This window comes from Amphiura filiformis, chromosome 17, assembly GCF_039555335.1.
Source record: "Amphiura filiformis chromosome 17, Afil_fr2py, whole genome shotgun sequence".
In the NCBI taxonomy this organism is placed as follows: domain Eukaryota; kingdom Metazoa; phylum Echinodermata; class Ophiuroidea; order Amphilepidida; family Amphiuridae; genus Amphiura; species Amphiura filiformis.
The window spans coordinates 257,072-276,147 of NC_092644.1; the positions used below are offsets into that span (position 1 = coordinate 257,072).

The following is a 19,076-nucleotide window of genomic DNA, read 5'->3' on the forward strand; positions in this document are numbered from 1 at the left end:
GTTAAACTGTCAAATTCTTTTCATAAGGAAGAGAGAGGCGACCTATATGCCTCACCCTAGCAGGGCGTAAGACAATGCGAGACACAATTTATATATATATGCGAGGATCGGAAATAAACGATGCAAGCCCGAGAAATCATGATTTAAATGACGTGTTTGGGGCTCGAGCAAACTGACATAATGAAAATATTGAGAGAAAAAAGTCACGACTCAGCGGGTATTGAACCCCGGTCGATGGATTACCGATCCAGAGTCTAACCACTGCACTACCTGAGTTCACAGTTGGTACTCGGGCAATCTCAACTTAGTCCCCGTGATAACCCTCTCATTATGTCTCCGCCAATTATATTAATATTAAATAATGAAGAAGAGGGCGGTATTTATGCTTCAACCTAACAGGGCATAAGACAATGCGAGATACACTTAATATATGCGAGGATCGGAAATAAATGACGCAACCCCGAGAAATAATGATTTACATGACGCGTTAGGGGCTCGAGTACACTGACATATGAACATTGTGAGAGAGAAAATAACAGGACTCAGCGGGGATTGAGCCCCGGTCGCTGGATCAACGGTCCAGTGTCACTGCAATGCCTGAGTTCCCAGTTGGTACTCTGGCAATCTTTTCATATTCATATTATAAATTATGACGTTCTGTGTATATGTATACTATTTTAATTCTAAATTCACCCGAGTATTTTCGCAAGATTTCTATAGATTTTATGGTAACTCCATATACCGTCTGATCCTCTCTCGGAGATCTCATGAGTAAGCTATCTGCTCCACTTGACAGTCAGCGTAACACACTATGTTAGTCCAGCAACCACAGTTCGTTTATGGAGATATTTCAGTCTGTCACTTCTTTGAGTCGACAAGACAATCAAGCACTATTGGCTTTCACTACGTTGTTGGCGTATTTTCTTCTCTCCAAGACACAAGAACCGCGAACCGAAGTTTGAATACTTCACACAATTATGGTCTGCTGGCAAAATCATTTATTATCCAGACTTTAGATATAATTTGTTACCCTTCTAGAATAAACTTAAATGATTATAGCATATTACAGCATATTACATAATTTCTAAATATAGCTCATTACCTTACCACAAGCCAATCTGAATCATTCATTAGTCTGTATAGATGGTTACTGTAATAGCGCCGCCACTTAATTTTAAGGAACGTCTATATAACTATCATATGGAATTAGGTTTGTATACAAAAACGATTCTCTTATAAACCATCTATACACAGTTTCCACCTCGATACACCTGAGCACACATTTTCGTCCAAGAGCTTCCAAGCAAGCAGTCTTGATTACACAGTCTTTGATTACACTACACGGTTGAGTGCATAGCATCGTAAGACCTTTGTGAGCTTCTAGCTGGAAAACAAGCTTCTGTGATTGTTTTTTGTCGAAACCTCAAGTGTTCCCTTCATCCAATCAGAATTTTGTTTATATCAAACGAAAGCTAACACTTTCCCCTAAAAACAGGTCAACAGATAGCGCAATTCAATGTTATAGCAAGGCGAATGTGGTAAATCTGTTGAAAAATACCTATCCAAGCACATTTTAAACCAAAATGTAGGTTTTAAAAGTCAAAACCGCGAGTGATCCTTACAATATTTTCTAAATTTTATGTCATTAAATGAAAGAGCACACTTATGTTGCCCATATAATAGCCTCATTTTAATGAGCAATGACTAATTCTCTTTAAATTGCAAATCTTGTGCAGAAAGTTACTATTCTCGCCTGTTTGTTATACGGTTGTAATATTTGTTGACTTTAGTCTTTAGTGTCTTTCCATTAAATTTCGAGAATATTCCAAGTACAAACAAATGGAGATAAATAACTAAAAAAAGTAAAACTAATGATGTCAAAACATAAATTATAACATATCAAAACGTTAGGGTACCTTAAGCGCCATTGATCATTTTCTTATTTCATTCCATTTACAACCGTCCACTGACATCAACAAAAATGAGACGTTTTCTCAAAACATTTGTATATATTACTAAAATCACAACTTTGAAATTATTAGTCTTATATCAATACTCTTCAGTGGCTCCCGAACCGGGGGGTGTGGCCTGGGGCCGGACCCCTCAATAATTTTGGTGAGGGGGCCCAAGCACCCTAGAGCCCCCCCCCCCCAATAATTTGATGTAAAATTCATAATTTTATGGTAAAATTCCTGAATGTTAGGGTAAAATTCATAGTTTTAGGATCAGATTCATAATTTTAAGGTAAAATTCATTATTTTTGGGTATAATTCAAAATATCAGGTACAATTCATGTAAAAGTGTCTCGGAGCTGGCAAAATATTTTGCCCCCCTATTCAAAATCTTCAGGAGCCTCTGCTCTTTATACCAAAACAAACATGAGAATGTCCTGCAAGTTATAATCGCATGATTCGCATCAAAAAATGCAGATGATATTGTTCACTCGTATATAATTTTTATTCACCCTTGAAGATTGCTACGTTCTGTGCCTATGAGATCCGCGTTTTCAAAGCGCTACAAAGAATTGCACGATTTGAAGCGTTACAACGACATGGCATCATACCTAATTCCTGGTCCCGGTTCGGGTGGGGGGCACTCGACTTTGGAAGTGACGGGAATGTGCGGACAGCAGTTTGAAACTAGGGGTCTTTCGGTGAGAGCCTAGACACCGATAAAAGGGGGGGGTCTTTCAGTGAGAAGGTTCCAAAAAGGGGTCTTTCCGTGAGACTGGGAAATTCTGACCAAAAAGTTGGCCATTCAGTGAGACTGGGAAAAATTTTGGGTCAAGAAATAAAAGTTGATAACAAATTTGAAACATTTCGAACAAATTTGAAAAAAAAAATATGAAAAAACGGGGTACGTCATTCAGTGAGAGATTATCAGAATTTTCCACAATTTTTTTTTAAAAAGGGGGTCTTTTGGTGAAAGGAAAACAAACAAGGGGGTCATTGGGTAAGAGGGAGTTCAGTAAAACAAAAAAGGGGGCCATTGCGTGAGAGCGAGTTGAAAAATGGGGGTCAATGTGGCCGCACATCTCTGTCACTCATTTTTAGTGAGTGCCCCCCGGCCCGGTTCCTGGTATCGCTGTATTTGCCCCCCTTGCATATGCCAAATTTTTGGGATCCCAATTTGCAAACCTTAAATGGTCTATATACATGTTGTGAGCGCAGCGAGCAGGAAAATGTGCATATTTAAGCGTTTCCGTACGGTTTTCCTAAGCTCTTTTAGAGCGTTTAATTAAAAGTAGCCCCAAATATGTGTGCCAAAAATCACTTGCCTCCCCCCTCGGCTTGCCAAAAATTGCTTGCCCCCCTCCTTTAGGCTCGCCAAAATGTCTCCAATTTTACCCTCCCCCGGGCTCATAATTATATTGATCAGTCCCTTTATGGGTAGAAAAACGAACTTACATTCTTGTATTTTCAGGTGTATTTCAATGGAACGATTATTTAGTGGTGTGCGCCCTGCACACATCGGGGGTTGACTGACCTTGTGATCCCTATATAAACAGTGTTGGAAATTTATAGTATAAAGGAAGTCGCAATTTGTAAAGAGTCTCTTACAGCTTTCTATCGTTTTGATGTGAATATTATGGAACATTTTTAGACACATAGCAATTAGTTTGACATAAAAAAAGGGATCTCATCTTCGACCTCATACAAAATACACAATTTACGTACATCACGTAATTACGTATACGCAATATATTAAAGGAAGCAGTTGCCGTTGTACTGTCTGACTGATGTGTATACACATTGATGTAGCACATTTTTATCACGGTGATATTGTACTTTCAGAGCTGCTTTTCAGAGTGACTTCAGTTGGCTGCCTTGTACGTATAGTGTGTTAATTTTAAGTGACCGTGGTATAAAATCAAACCTCCAAAATGCCGAAATACAAGCTGATTAATTTTCCTGTGAGGGGCCGAGCTGAGTTAACACGGTATATGTTCGCACAGGCTGGGGTAGAGTATGAAGATCATCGTATTGAATTTGCCAACTGGCCTACTCTGAAACCAAGTAAGTGTTAAAATTAAGGTTTTTGCATAAATTGCATCCATAATATTGGGCAGGTAGTTTTCTCTACATGTAGTTTTCTCTACATGTATAGTGCCCGGGGTATAATGCCAATGTTTACGGGCTCCCTATTCAAATGTTAACTACGGTAAAATAATTTGCGACCGGGAGATGGGTAGGGCTAGCTAGGGCTGAGGAGTTTAGTACATCAGTGGCGTGAGGCAGGGTTTCAATAAGGTGGGGCAAAGCTATATTTTCGTCCCCGTTCGGTCCTATTTTCAGTTATTTTATTGACACTTTACTCTTCGCCTTTTACTGGAGTACGTGTGTGTTGGTGGATGAGAGAACCATATGTCTTCCATGTTAATTAGGGACACAAACATCATCCAACGTCGCAAATGTCATGAATTAAATACTTCCGTACAGTTAAAGCCACACATATTGCAATTCACTGTTTCAATATTGATTGAGTGAAGGGCCGACAGCTTCGCTTCTCTCATCCCTTTGATGATTTAATGAAATAAATAAATGTGAGGCAATCAGGAAACATGTTGGTCAAGTTTGTCGAGATGTTATTGATATTATGATGAACAGCAAGGGCCATATACATGTAGAGCATTTGAAACTAACGTGCTCTATCAATATAATGAAGTCGGCGCGTGATGACGTAGGGTCGTCTATGGCTTGATAGACAACACCGGGAGACAACACCCGAAATCTTGCCATTGTCCAACCAGATTTTGTGTACATACGAGCAGAATAAGATGTATTGTCTTTAATAACAGGGTCCATTTATAATGATACCTCTTTCCATCTACAGCTATGCCTACTGGAACCCTACCAGTCCTGGAAATCGATGGGAAGAGAATATCACAAAGCCAAGCCATCGCTAGATATGTAGCGAGGGAATTTAGTAAGTATTGGCGAAAACAAATTACTAGCATGACAAAACGAATGTATCATTTTAACTTAATTCTAACTGTTATAGGGAAGAGTGAAGAGCATTTTTCAACACTTCAACCTTCAAGTACATTCAGTGAACTTCGATTACCAAAACGAAATCCCGTGTCCCCATAAGTGGGGACACGGGACTCGATTCCTCAGACTGTTAACAAATCTTCGGTTCGCTTCGTTCCTAATAGCTAAACACCGAATCTTCGCCCGAATTGTTGCATTTCCCCCGACTTAAGCCGCCCCCTTTGCGCATGCCACTGTCACGATTTCAAAGATGTATATCATCTATATGACCTGAATTGAAATAGGTCAATCCTTTCCGCCATGCTTAGAAGTAGGGGCCATTTCCTGCATGTTATTATTCACTTGTTGTAATATTAGCTAATATTTAGAAACAAAAAAAATTAGATTATACAATATAATCACGTCCATGAACCACAGTGACTTTGTTTAGCATTGTAATGAACACCAAAATAAGTCTAAATCGAAATGAACTAAAACGTTAACAGGCGTTAACTGTGACCTGGGTCACAAACATTGCCCTTAACCTCCAGGAATAGTCTCCTCTTCCACCAGGGGCTATTTTAAGGAGAAAAAGACACTACATGTTGGCAAATGAAATGTTTTTAATTGCTTTTGCCTTAATGCCCAAGTAAGCCACTTGCGTGGAGGGTGGAGGCTAGAAGGGTGTGTTCCCGGGTGTGTTTTTCCTCGAGTTTCTGAGATTTTTAAAAACTCAATCAATTTGGTGATACATTAGGATAATGTGCCGATTAAGGATCATTTGCTGATTTCCTGTGCTCCTCGCCGGTGCGTACGGGCCTTGACCACGGTCGTACATATTATAAATTAATGACGCCTTCCAATGAAAATGACAGCCCCGTCAAACAGCCGCTTCCGATATTCTACACTTGTTAATTTCGTTTGTCTCTAGTTTTAATTGTAACACATTGGGTGGGTTAAACTTTCAATTACTCTTTAATAAGTTTATTCAGTTTCCTCTAGTAGGCTATTCCCATGTGTTTGTTTGCTCTTGTTCACGATGAGTAACTACATTTCTTACAGGAGACCGTGGCACTTATTGTTTTTCCACCTTATTAGGTGAACATTGGGTAAATCCACAGCACTTTGAGAAGTGTGGGCGAAATCTATTCATATCTTGATGTTTAAGGTTAAATACAATGGATTTTCAAGGCTTGATTCCAGAGGGGCGTAAGTTAATAATAGAAACAGCCATGCAGACAAAAATGAACTCAAGCGTACTTGGTGTATCAATCTACATGCACAATTACCACGAATAGAAAATAAAATGGAAATAAAAGTAAATAGGGCCAATAACTATACGCATTTAGTCATTTATTTTCAATATTTTGACTTTTAAGCCTTCCGAATTCGGCACATTTGCAGTACATGCAATCATAAGAAAATGGTCAACTTTGGGCTTGTCGTTTTCTATGAAGTCAACCTATACAATTACTGGGATTGAGCAAAGTTGTAATTCATGACTAGCAGTCATATAAAAGTGATCTTTTATAAATTTTGAAAGGTGGACCACATCGACTTTGGGCCCCCTGAAAATGTTGAATTTGCAATAAATTTCATCTTCGTGAGGGCGCTGTTCGAAATGGAAATGAATTGTGAGCTCAATTTTTTGGATATGCATTGTATTTATCCTATTTATAGCATCAGTGACAACAAAAAACAATTAATCTGACAAAAAATGTGAATTTAGGGGGGCTAAACTTGCCAGTATACAACACATGACATTTTTTCTTGCATATTTAATGACCCCGTGACACAACGCGCAATTACAGATTTTTTTTTACTTTTTGACAAATTGGGCATGCCGTCAGTGTGTATACAAGGTTTCAGACGTTTCTCTCCTTTTATAAAGAAGGCACAGACTCCAAAAGATGAAATTTATTTAAAGGGCAACTTTTGGGTCTAAATTTAGGCCCCCCTACTCCAACTTTAAATGGCTGCCACAGAAAATCCGTAAAAGCTACGGACCTCAAATTTGCAGGTTTTTAATATTTTTACAGGTACAATACATGACTAAAATATAAAGCAAATCTGAGGGGGTCAGGTGGGGGACCTCCTTGATTTCATATGGAGTGACCCAATAATGAACATGTTAACAAAACGGCTATTATTGTGTGATGTGCCTTTTATCTGCTATAACTAAATGATATCAACATAAAATGTTTATAATAGACTTGGAAAGTGCACATATGACTCGATTTTTGTTGTGATTTTTTGAGCCGAAATACAACTAAATGAAATGACACACCTGGTCCATTAAATGTAAAGTTATCGCACAGGGGTTGATGTACATAGACCGCTCGATCACTTGTTCAAAAAAGTTCAACATGTCTCACATGATAGGTAATTGCATACAGATTAATTGGGGACTTTAAAAAATGAAGAAAAAATTCGTCTTTGGTTTCAAAATGCACAAAATGGCAAAAATCCAAAATGGCGGATATACGAATAAATGATCAGGGCCAACACCTGTGATCGATATTATGTTTTATTAAATGTTAATCAGAAAAGAAATTGGTTATAGTTATTTCGAAGGGTAGGTTTTCATTTAAATATGTATATCATTTAATTGACTTGTAATATACATGTATTTTACTGGAGTCAATTATAGTTACTTCGAAGGGTAGGTTTTAAATCAATTTAATTGACTTCTAATTACATGTATTTTACTGCAGCTCGAAAGTACCAGGGCACCTTGGGAGAGCAATGCTAGTGCATTGAAAGGTCAACCCAGGTTAAATAAGAATGAAATAAAATAAAATAAAGTACAATTTGATTGATTCACATACTGTTAAGTTAAAGGTATCATTAACGGTATCATGTTTTAAAATGTCATCTGCCTTTGCATGTTACTAGTATATCATATTATTTGTGCTTGTGTACGATCCGTTCTTCTCTCTCCTGTATACACTCAGAACACTAGTCACTCACTGGCTATTGTTATAGGCTCACTCAGTCACTGAATTAGACACATCGCCGATGTTCGGTGTTACAATGAGCGATATTGTGAGCTACACCTTTTCAATTTAAAATAAATTTTCATTCTTTCAGTAAATATCGGAAGAAAACCATAATGATTGATACTATATTCTAATTTTAAATCCTGGTGTTAAACTTATGTGTGACATTTAGTCGTCTAGTGTCAGATTTTCGATTATGAAAAGCCTGATCTTCGCCCGTGTGTTTTTTTTTTCTTTTTGGTGTCAAATTTTTACAAAGTATATTTTTAAAGCACATAGATTTAGCGCAATTTTGGTTTTGATTGCATAATTTTTCACTTCCAATGTTTTCAAAATCAACGCATGAATGTACCCATTGATGGATGATTTTGTATGCCACAATAGAATCTTGCTGTATCCAATCTGAGCTGTAGCCAATACTAGCACTTGATGTCTTAGCCGCAGTGTTGCTATTTGATTTTTCTTGGATAAGTTGAGTGTATGCATGACTGAAAAATACGTGTGGTGGTTGTACCATACGTTCAGGGTATCTTAAAGAAAGTTTAGCGGATTCTTAAGGAACACAGTGTCTCTTCAGCAGTGAAGCCGCCCGCCACCCGCCACATTTAGGAACACGTTGGTTCACCATAAAGATAAACTGCGCCCACTATTTCCTATTGGGTAACAGGAAAACAGTTTGGAACAAGAATGAAAGAACATCAAAAAGAATCAGACAAAAACAGTCAAAGGACATGCACCGCTCGGTTATCGTCGGTTTAAGAACCATATCAATTTGTAAGCGCATAGTCATAGTTCTTTGAATTTACAACCGTAAGACAAAACAGGTGAAAATTGTAACTTTTTCCACAAGATTTGCAATTTAAAGAGAATTGACCATTGCTCATTCTAGTGACTCTAGTATATGGACAATATAAGTGTGCTTTTTCATTTACTGACATAAAATTTGAAAAATATTGTAAGGAATACTTGAGGTCTTGACTTTTAAAACCTACGTTTTGGTCAAAAATTTGCTTGGATAGATAGTTTTCAACAGATTTTCCACTTTCGCCTTGCTATAACATTGAATTGTGTTATCTGTTGACCTAGTGACGAAAAGTGATTTTAGGGGGAAGTTTTAGCTTTCGTTTGATATTTAAAAAAATCTGATTGGATGAAGGGAACACTTGAGGTTTCTACATTGCTATGCACTCAACCGTATAGTGTAATCAAAGTCACTGCTTGTTGTTCTGTGCTTGGAAGCTCTTGGGATTTTGGCTAGTTTTTGTATAGAAACCTTTCCATATGAGCACAAGTCTGATATTCCAGATCACGTGACAGTACACAACAACTTCATAAACTAGGAGGAGGTCTTTATCGGGAAAGTGATAAGTTCCAAAGATGGATATAAGAATCAATCTGGGTCAGGAGGCGCAACGAGCAAGCTATGACCAAAAGGGGGTGGGGGGATGGGGGGGGCACAGCTTATTTTCCCAGTCATGCCTAAAATCAGCGTATCCACGAAAAATCAACTGGCAATACAGCTAAGACAGCCAAGTGGTAGTATTGTTACAGATCAGTCAAGAAGAACCCTTCTGCCATGTATGCAGAAAGGTTGCGAGGACGATTTACAGCATCCAATCCACGGTTCAAGTGGTGACAACCCCCAGCCACCCCCTCCCACACACACACACTAATAATCTACTGCAGTCACAACGATGTTTATGTTTACCCATACAGACTTGGCTGGTGACAATAACCTAGAAATGGCTCAAAATGAACAAGTAATGGAAACCTTAATTGATATAGATACTGAAATAGGCCCTGTATTACAAGAAAAGGATGAGGCAAAAAAGGTAGGCTTATTGTTTAATTGACAGGTACTTAGGAGGCTGTCATTTTCTTCAGAATGGGATCATTAATATTCTGGAAGCATAAATCTGTTTACACCAAAAATAGGGGACCATAATTTTTACACCAAAATAGGGGGCTGTAAAATTATTATGGGATTGTGACCATTATACTTTTCGTATAATAATCTAAATTTTGCACAATTGTTGAACTGCGTGTGCATTCTTTACATTTACCGTCAAAATTATTACACACTTCGTGCACCCTCAATCAATCGAACGCACAGTCACATTTCTTGACCTTTTCGGAACAATTTGTTTACTGTATGTGTTCGGAAGGGGGTCATTAAACATTTTCAGTCCGAGATAGGAGGTCATAAACAATTTTAGCCGGCGATAGGGGGGGGGGGGGTAATAAACAAATGACTTCAATCACCGACATATTCATGATCTCCCATTCCGAAGAATATGACAACCCCCTTAGCTTAGTTCCGGTCCTTTATCATAATGATGCGTTTCTGTGTGTGTGCGTGTGTGTGTGCTTTTGTTTTTGTCTTTATTCTTCTTGTTGCCGTTGTTTTGTTCTTGTTTTTGTGAATTTTAAATTACACCTTTAGCCATGTTCAACCATCTTCTATTGTGGTAAACGTTTTGGTTTTTGGTTGTCAATAAGGTTTATAATTTGATTCATAAACAATTATGACTTGCCAAAGGCGAATGAACAAAGAGAACTTCAATCTGGATGAGATAATTGTCAGATGGAGGTGTTTAGATAGACAGCCACAATTATTTATAAAGATCCCCCCACCCACCCACCCCATCCACACATACAAACCCACCCCACCCCGCCCCGCCCCCACAAAAAAACATTACTTGCTTTTTTTGGATAATGTTATTTTCTATTATTGTGTTCACAGGCAAAATTGAGGAAATCCGTATTTGACGAAAAGATTAAAACCAAGCTCAAATATCTCGAAAATTTCCTTGCAGCCAACGGAGGAGAATTCTTTGTTGGGAAGAAGGTAATCAGTCATTTCTGCGATTTTTCGATTGATAATCTTGACATTATTTTTTAAATTTAGAATCGAAGGTACAACTTAAACTTATCATAATTATTTATATATACATGTACCATATTTATTTGGTGGTTTTGTTATAGTTGGTTTTGTTTCACTTGTGGTGTGTGTTTTTGCATTCATCTCCTCTATTTTTCCAGATAATGATGGCAGACATAGCACTCCTCGCAAGCTTCGACAATCTCAGGTCATTCTTTTCATTAGATGAGCCATTCAAAGATTTTCCTAAACTGGCCGCACACAAGGACAAAGTTAGCAAGGAACCTAAGATTGCAGCATGGATAGCAAAGAGACCAGAAAGTCCATTTTAATGAATTGGTTCATTTCCATGTGCTACTTTAGTTGTTTCTATTCTCCAAAATGTATTATACTTCAAAGCCATATTGTTACATTTCCATATATACAATAGATTAAAATTTCTTTTGCATTAAATGTTGACCTTTACTGTCAGATCTTGAGCCGAACAACAGAGGTAAAGCAAAGAAAATTGGAATTTACTACAGCACCGATGTCACCAACCATATCACTCCGCGTCACATCGTCCATACCAGGGAAATAATTATTTTGTGCCTGCAGTAAACGAACCAATAAAAAAACGACTTGCAACAAAACATGTGAGTCTATAAAATGCCCCGCCGGATGCTGGGAGTAGCTGCTGAGTTTATACTCCGCGCCCGGTGAGCGATTGGTATTTGACCAATAAGGTACCCAGCAAACACAAAAATGTTCTTAAAACATTTATTCAAAACATTTTAATAACATTTAAATGTCGGGTTAGATAAAGGTCATGAAATCATTTTAAAACGTTATTGTAAAATATTTTGGGCAAACATTTTTTGCAAAATGTTTTGGAATGTTCGCAGCAAGTTTTCAAAAATGTTTTCTGAATGTTATTAAAACGTTTTTATACCTTTTATATAACCCGACATTTACACGTTTTCTGTAAAGCGTTTTGTCTTTGCTGGGTAGCTCACTTTCCCCGGAGTTCTATCTCATTGGCTAAAAACTAATCGCTATAGCTCAGCGATGTAATAAATTGAGTGACCGCCACATGAAATTATTTCTGGTATTTATTCCCTGCTATGACGAAAAAAAAGTATAATATAGTAAGAGTAACGTATGGTGTCGTTTTAACTATTGATATTCAATGTATGATTACATCTCAAATCCTTGAATTTATCCCGGTATTTTTGTTATTTGTAAAAACCTATTGTTATACTTGCAGTTGAATATATGCGTTGAAAGAATATGGTAAGACTAATGAGCAAAGAGAACCCATCAGTTCTCGAGCTATTTGGTTGAGGTTAGGCTGCGGATTGTTGTAGTTTCCTACTACTATAGGACTGTATATACTACTATATGGACTGTAATGGACTGCATTTTAGGTACCAAATATACTTGGTTGAACAGATGCAGGGGCTATTTTAACGTGCCTCCTGGCACGATTATAAAAATCCGTGCTTAAAATAAGTTTCAGCCAATGACCAGATAATTAAAGAAGTTGCTCCACAAAGTAAGACAAGTCGAGTCCAAAAAAATCCTATGCAAAAAGGTTTGGTTTGCGGTAATCGCATTCATTCTGAAAAAAATAAGCAAATATTGCATGACAATGCCTCTAGCAACGCCTTTCTCCCCACTGTTACGATCACTAGTGAGGGAAAGTCTCGTGATATTTAGACTACTCTAAGTACAAAAATAGGTGCACCTAGACAAAACTGGAACACTGGGGGCAAAAATTCTCTGCCCATTCAATCATGTTAACCTGATGTTTTGTGATGTTAAACAGGTAACAAAACACCTGAGATATAGCAAACTATTTTTTGTTTAAATTGTTGTTCCAAGCGGAACAATTTGAGATCACTTTGATCAAAATCGGAACATTGTTTTTTACTTCTGTGGACAATGGTGGAGCCAAAATTTAACATTTGACCTTTATGCCTATAACTCAAGAACGGCATCTCGGCGATAGGTCAAACTATACCTTTCCTGAATCCTAATAAATAGAGGAATATAATTGGATGGGTTCTATCGATATTAGTCCAATTTTAAAATTTGAGCCCAGCATTTTTGTTTTAATTTTTTCTCCTTTTTGGATATGTTGTTCAGGAGGGTGTTTAGAGTCACTAGCAAGCACAAACGTTGGTTTTTTATGTAGCTCAAACGTATATTGACTCGTCTAGTGATCAGGTGTGTACTTTCATCAAGCTTTATCTAAGTAAAGGTCAATTAAAGTTATTTACATTTTAATTGAAAAGCATTTTCTTTTCTGATTAGTTACTGTAATTTTATGACATTGTAGGCACCTGTGTGCAATTTATGCAATTTTGCAGAGGTCATATGCGTTGTTGCATTCTGATTAACATTTTTGAATAAAACACCGTTAACTTGACATTAGTGAACCATGTGTGTACTCTCACCAAGCTGTACATGTAGCTATAAAAAAAAAGTAACAATGACTAGTCAATTTAAAGGAATTTACATTTTAGGTGTAAACCTACCCTTTTGAATAACTCTAGGAATTTTCTTTTCTGATTAAAAAAATACAGATACTGTAATTTTATGAAATTGTACGCACATTTTATGCAACTTTGCAGAGTGTTCGTGCGTTTTGCATTCTGATTAACATTTTTAAACCAAAAAAAAACCCAAAAACCCCGTTAACTTGACATAGTGAGCCAGATGTGTATATTCATTGAGCTGAGGGTTCATAAATGACAACAAGAATCGAGCCGTTTGGATTACACATTTATTATTTGAAATAAATATCCTTAATCGTGTGACCAATCGTGAATAATAAGTTCAACAACAAGTTGTTCTTACGATGATATTATTATTTTTGGCCAAAAAATCAAGTTATAGGCCCTACATTACTTGTTATTCAAGGTTGGAAACCATAGAAATACTGCTACTTAAAACAAAATTGCCAATTTTATTTTACAAAGTTGGATCAAGTTGTACATTTTGATTACTTTTGCTTCTATTGAACAGTCAGGAACACATTGAATTAGTATACATTGCTAGCTGTTCAGTAGAAGTAAAGGTAATTAAAATGTACAACATTAAATAACAAGGAATTTAGGGCATATTACTTGCTTTTTTGGCCAAAAATATTTTTTGAAAATTTAACAAAAAAATAGGGGGGGGGGGGTCAAAAATTTGATGAATCATTGTTTTTATATTGCGCATTATATGTATCCATTTCAGCCATGTAGGCCATGTTATTAGGCCAAAAAAATACTTTGGAGAATGTCTCTCATGTACAAAAGTATAGGAAACTGAACATTTAAAACCACTTTTTTGGGATGAAGGAAGCATTTTTTCAGAAAGATTTTTTTTCACAACCCATTGGCATCCCTGCATGTTGGCCAGATGGAGAATAACTGGATCCCGGGGCCGGGATATGCCGGGCATGTCAAATTGCTGAGTGAAGGCTGATAATCACCTTTCTGTATAGGTAATAAGCTAGTATATTTCGTGTACCAGTTGGTTATAACAAAAAATTAGTATCATATTAAATATATTAAGTGTATAAACTTTGAAATTTACATGAATTTGAAGAGCAGAGCTTCGAAATCTAGCTAAGTCAGGTGGTGTGAAATTCTGCTGCGTGACCCCCTCTGCGTGGTAGAATTATATTCATAAAACATTGAATTTAACCGATATCATGGGCAGCCAACCACGATTTATCAACATTTAAAATATATGTTAATTAACAAAGATAAATAATAAAAGAGTACAAATGGCAATTAACTAGTAAACAAGCCTGAAATCTTAAAATATTGCCACGTGATTTCCCGAACACATGATATGTCAACATTTGACCACTATTCAGATTTACCGTAAATATTTGGAGTTTTGTTGCACGGCTTGCACATACACTGTGCATTTCTTTACCTCCGTATAAAATAAATAATTCATGCTTTATATTCAGGACCTTTATAATTGATTGTTGCGCCTAATGGTTGCACTCCACATCAGCTCTCTGAATTTCATCTGATTTCTGCGAATCTAACTTGAGCTCCACTACCAGAACTATACTAGTGTTTAATACTTGTGTTCTTTTTACTACCCGACCAAAAATTCTGCTGTTACATCGCTTTGACTGGATTTTTGGGGACATTTTCATCATTTTGGAGAAGCTTAAACTGCCAATATACAGTGTCTATCTCTATTACACAGTAGTAGTTCTTGCAATTGTTGTAAAGCAGGACTTGATAATCACTTGAATATTGGATTGGACTTGATTTTTCACACCTAATGGCCAGACTACAATTGTTGATTTTAGCTATTTGGTATATATTGATTACATCAGTCAATATGATCAATATGCCTTCTTTGTGTTACTCTAGAGAGGAGCTATTAAGTCTTCAACCATCTACTGGTATTCCTACATGTAGGGTACCATATGATGTATATGGAAAATTGAGAGAATTGAACATTTGCAATGTTAAACCCACCAGACGAGGATACCGAGCTTTCAACAAAACTCAGCGTCCCATTCCTACAATAATCACTAAAAAGAACACTACCAGCGGAACCATCTTACCCACTCGTGGTGCTAACCTGTCAAATTTGAAGCAGTTACAAAGGCACGACACGGCTCCCACAAAACTCAATGTTTGTCAGTGGAACATGCAGTCCATACGAAACAAAACAGAATTGTTCTCCGACTACATTATAGAACATGACATCGATATCATGATAGTAACAGAAACATGGTTGTTTGCCGATGAGCATGTCATCATTGGTGAGAGTACACCACCTAGTTACACATTTCTTAATTTTCCACGCCCATCAGGTGGAAATCATGCAGGCGGAATTGCCGTTGTGTATAAAACTCAGTTAAACCTTCATGTCAGATCAGACCAACCAAGTACTACTTACTTTGAATCTGTAATCATAACAGACAATGCCAACCACCTGAACATTGTTGTTATTTATCGTCCTCCTCCCTCAAAGAGCAATCGGTTTCGGACATCTGATTTCCTTTCGAATTTGACACTTTTCTTGATACCATTACCTTAATACCAGGAAAACTACTAATTGCCGGGGACATAAACATACATTGGAATGAACAACATCGGCCAGATGTCAAACAATATGCCCAAATTCTGTCAGCTGCAAATCTCACCCAGCATCAAAAACTCCCACCCACAGATCTGGTAACATTCTCGATCACGTTATTTCTTGTTCGAATGATAACCTCGTGGTGGATAGTGATTCTTATCCACAGGCTGTCTCAGATCACTACCCTGTGCACTTTCAGCTGAATCTCCAGAAACCACCGCCCCAACGAACAACAATAACACTTCGCAATTACTCCTCCATTGACAACGACGTTTTTACAGCTTCTCTGAATGAGCACTTACACGAAATTCCTGAATCTGTTGATGTTAACGAGTATTTTGACCAGTATAATAAGACATGCCATGACCTCCTGGATGAGCATGCTCCTGGAAGGACACGCTCGCGTCTAGTTAAAACCCGTCAACCCTGGTACAATGACAATGTTCATGACGCCCGTCATGAAAAACGTCGTGCTGAGCGTAGATGGCGTCATTCTCAATCAGAAACTGATCGCAAGGAGTTTCATGTTGCAACAAATGCTTCGAAAGAAGCCATTGTTAAAGCTAAGCAATCTTACTATACTGAAAAACTCACAGGTGCCGACAACAAAACAGTTTTTCAGACTGTAAACACTCTGCTGAACAAGGGTGCTAAACCCCTGCCAAGTCACGACAACCCTGTCGAATTGTCAGACAAATTTTCTCGGTTCTTTGTTCATAAAATTGCAACAATCCGTGAAGAATTAGAAAGTGACTCCAACAAACCATCTACCACCAAGCTCCAGGAAACCTGTGCTCCAAATTGTATGCCTCTCAATGAATTTAACAAAATGTCTGAAGATGAGGTGAAAAAGGTAATCACCAGATCTTCCAACGCATCGTGCTCTCTTGACCCGCACCCAACATGGTTTTTGAAAAATCATATTGACAGTCACATACCAGCAATCACCAACATTGTGAACAAATCTCTCAGCTCTGGTGTTTTCCCGAATGCTGCTCACCACACGATTGTCACCCCGTTGCTCAAGAAACTTTCCGCAAATAAAGATGAGTTGAAGAATTATAGACCAGTAAGTAACCTGAGCTTTGTCGCCAAAGTCATCGAAAAGTGCGCTTCTGAGCAATTTGTTGAACATCTGAATAAGAATGACATGTGCGATCCTTTGCAATCTGCTTACCGTGCTCACCATTCTACTGAATCAGCTCTTATGAAAGTTCAGGATGACATAATGTGTGATATTGATTCCAAAAAGCTGTTTTCGTCGTACTCCTTGATATGAGTGCGGCGTTTGATACGGTGGATCACGCCATACTGTTGAACCGTCTCGAGCAGAAATATGCTGTAACTGGGACTGCCCTTGAGTGGTTTGCCTCATATCTTAAAGGATGGTCATCACGTGTGAACATAAACGGCACCATGTCAGACCCAGTTACCACTGATTTCGGACTGCCACAAGGATCAGTCCTCGGACCTCTTTTGTTCACCACATATTCCAAGCCCATCGGTGAAATTGCGAGGAAACACGGCATCGATTACCATCAGTATGCTGATGACTCGCAATTGTATGTTGCTTTTAACCCGCGTAATCCTGACGACATCATCAAGGCATTAAACAAGATATCATGCTGCATTGCTGACATAAAATCTTGCCTCACCGCCAATTATCTGAAACTCAACGACTCCAAGACTGAGTTTGTCATTGCAGCATCAAATCATAATCTCAAGCTCCTGGACATACAGAACATTCAACTCACCATCGGCGACTCCACTATCAATCTGTCTTCTGTCATTCGCAACCTGGGTTGTCACTTTGATTCCAACATGTCTCTTACTGCTCATGTTAACATTCTCCGCAGAAATACGCTCTTCCAGATAAAGAACTTGTGGCGTATCCGGTATTACATCAATCAAGAGACCTGCCATCATGCAGTAAGAGCACTGATACTCTCCAGGCTCGACTATTGTAACGCACTCTTCCTTCAGCTCTCTGCAAAAGACATAAGCCGTCTCCAAAGACTTCAGAACTCCGCCGCGCGTGTCATCTTTGCTGTTGGGCGTCGAGTCGAAGCTCACCCATTAGTCTCATCTCTCCACTGGCTCAGCATTGATAAACGCATCAGTTTCAAAATTCTTCTGTATATTTTCAAGTCTCTCAACAACCTTGCTCCGAAGTACATCTCCAACAAACTGACTCCTTATATTCCTCAAAGGACTCTCAGATCAAGTAATGACACCACGCGTCTCCTGGCTGATAGATCCATCAGTGTCGCCGGTGATCGTCGTTTCCCTGTAGCTGGTGTTAAGCGCTGGAACTCATTACCAACAGAAATCAGACTTTCGCCATCGGTCACTCTTTTCAAACAGAGACTCAAAACTTATTTATTCTGAACTGTTTTATTCTGAACTGGTTTTCTTATGTATTTGTTTTTTACTGTAAGCGCAACGATGCTTTCTTTGCGAATTGCGCCCTAAGAACTTTGTAGTAGTAGTAGTAGTAGTAGTATGCTGGGAGCCAAGTAACATTCTGTCTGCTTAGTGCAGATTGGTATTTTATTTTACTTGAGAGCATAATAGAAATACATCAGACGAATAAGGCGCCATGATGGAAGGTCAGGTCGGGTATCAAAGGTTATTGTAACTTAATACTACTTGTATTTCACACCTTGCCTCTGTCACATATTTCCTTCATATTATTGACAGCAAGTCCTAATTTTGACTTTGCTATTGCAAAATGTCATTTCATATCAAATTAGTAGACTTTCTTTGAAAAAACATATCACTGGTGCCTGATGGGGTGTTAATTCTGCTAAAATTGCCTGGGCTTAGGTACCTAATTTGCATTATTTTATGGTATAATTTTGAGAAAACAAGCCTTGAAGAATATTACATGTATAATAGATAGTCTTCAAGGCTGTTATCTAGGCTTGTTTTCTCAAAATAACCTTATTTTTTAATCCATTTGAATGTAATTTTACCCTCAGAAATGGTGTCTCCTACAGTGTAAAATGTGTAGAAACCTTCTGGCTTCGAGCGGGCTTCGCCCCCTCGACCCCCAACGGGGCTTTGCCCCTGGGCCCCACCAGGGGCCCTTAAGCAGACCCCTGGACCCCCGGCCATGGGGCGAGACTTCGATCGCTT

At 38.1% G+C, this 19,076-nt stretch overlaps 2 protein-coding genes across 3 annotated transcripts; both read left to right on the top strand.

Annotated features, from left to right (window-relative positions):
- The first annotated feature begins 3,534 nt into the window (after nt 1-3,534).
- LOC140136759 (hematopoietic prostaglandin D synthase-like) lies at nt 3,535-11,719 on the top strand. 2 transcript variants are annotated; one of them, XM_072158343.1, is made up of 5 exons: nt 3,535-4,016; nt 4,834-4,926; nt 9,686-9,801; nt 10,713-10,817; nt 11,012-11,719. In XM_072158343.1, the coding sequence occupies exons 1-5, from the start codon at nt 3,884-3,886 to the stop codon at nt 11,180-11,182; spliced, it is 618 nt and encodes a 205-aa protein (XP_072014444.1). In that variant the 5' UTR covers nt 3,535-3,883; the 3' UTR covers nt 11,183-11,719. The 2 variants fall into 2 exon arrangements, with proteins under 2 accessions (XP_072014444.1, XP_072014445.1); XM_072158344.1 differs by having other exon boundaries at nt 11,323-11,719.
- Nucleotides 11,720-15,197: 3,478 nt separating this feature from the next.
- On the top strand, nt 15,198-17,217 carry LOC140138287 (uncharacterized). Its single transcript, XM_072160200.1, has 2 exons — nt 15,198-15,764; nt 16,105-17,217. The coding sequence occupies exons 1-2, from the start codon at nt 15,198-15,200 to the stop codon at nt 17,215-17,217; spliced, it is 1,680 nt and encodes a 559-aa protein (XP_072016301.1).
- The last annotated feature ends 1,859 nt before the right edge of the window (nt 17,218-19,076 follow it).

What these genes read in the sequence shown, in the direction of transcription:
- LOC140136759 (XM_072158343.1), top strand. Translation starts at nt 3,884, where the DNA reads ATGCCGAAATACAAGCTGATTAATTTTCCTGTGAGGGGCCGAGCTGAG. An exon ending in CTGGCCTACTCTGAAACCAA is followed by an intron (nt 4,017 to 4,833) that starts GTAAGTGTTAAA and finishes TTCCATCTACAG; the next exon opens with CTATGCCTACTGGAACCCTA. An exon ending in AATTCTTTGTTGGGAAGAAG is followed by an intron (nt 10,818 to 11,011) that starts GTAATCAGTCAT and finishes CTATTTTTCCAG; the next exon opens with ATAATGATGGCAGACATAGC.
- LOC140138287 (XM_072160200.1), top strand. Translation starts at nt 15,198, where the DNA reads ATGCCTTCTTTGTGTTACTCTAGAGAGGAGCTATTAAGTCTTCAACCA. An exon ending in GTACTACTTACTTTGAATCT is followed by an intron (nt 15,765 to 16,104) that starts GTAATCATAACA and finishes TCTTATCCACAG; the next exon opens with GCTGTCTCAGATCACTACCC.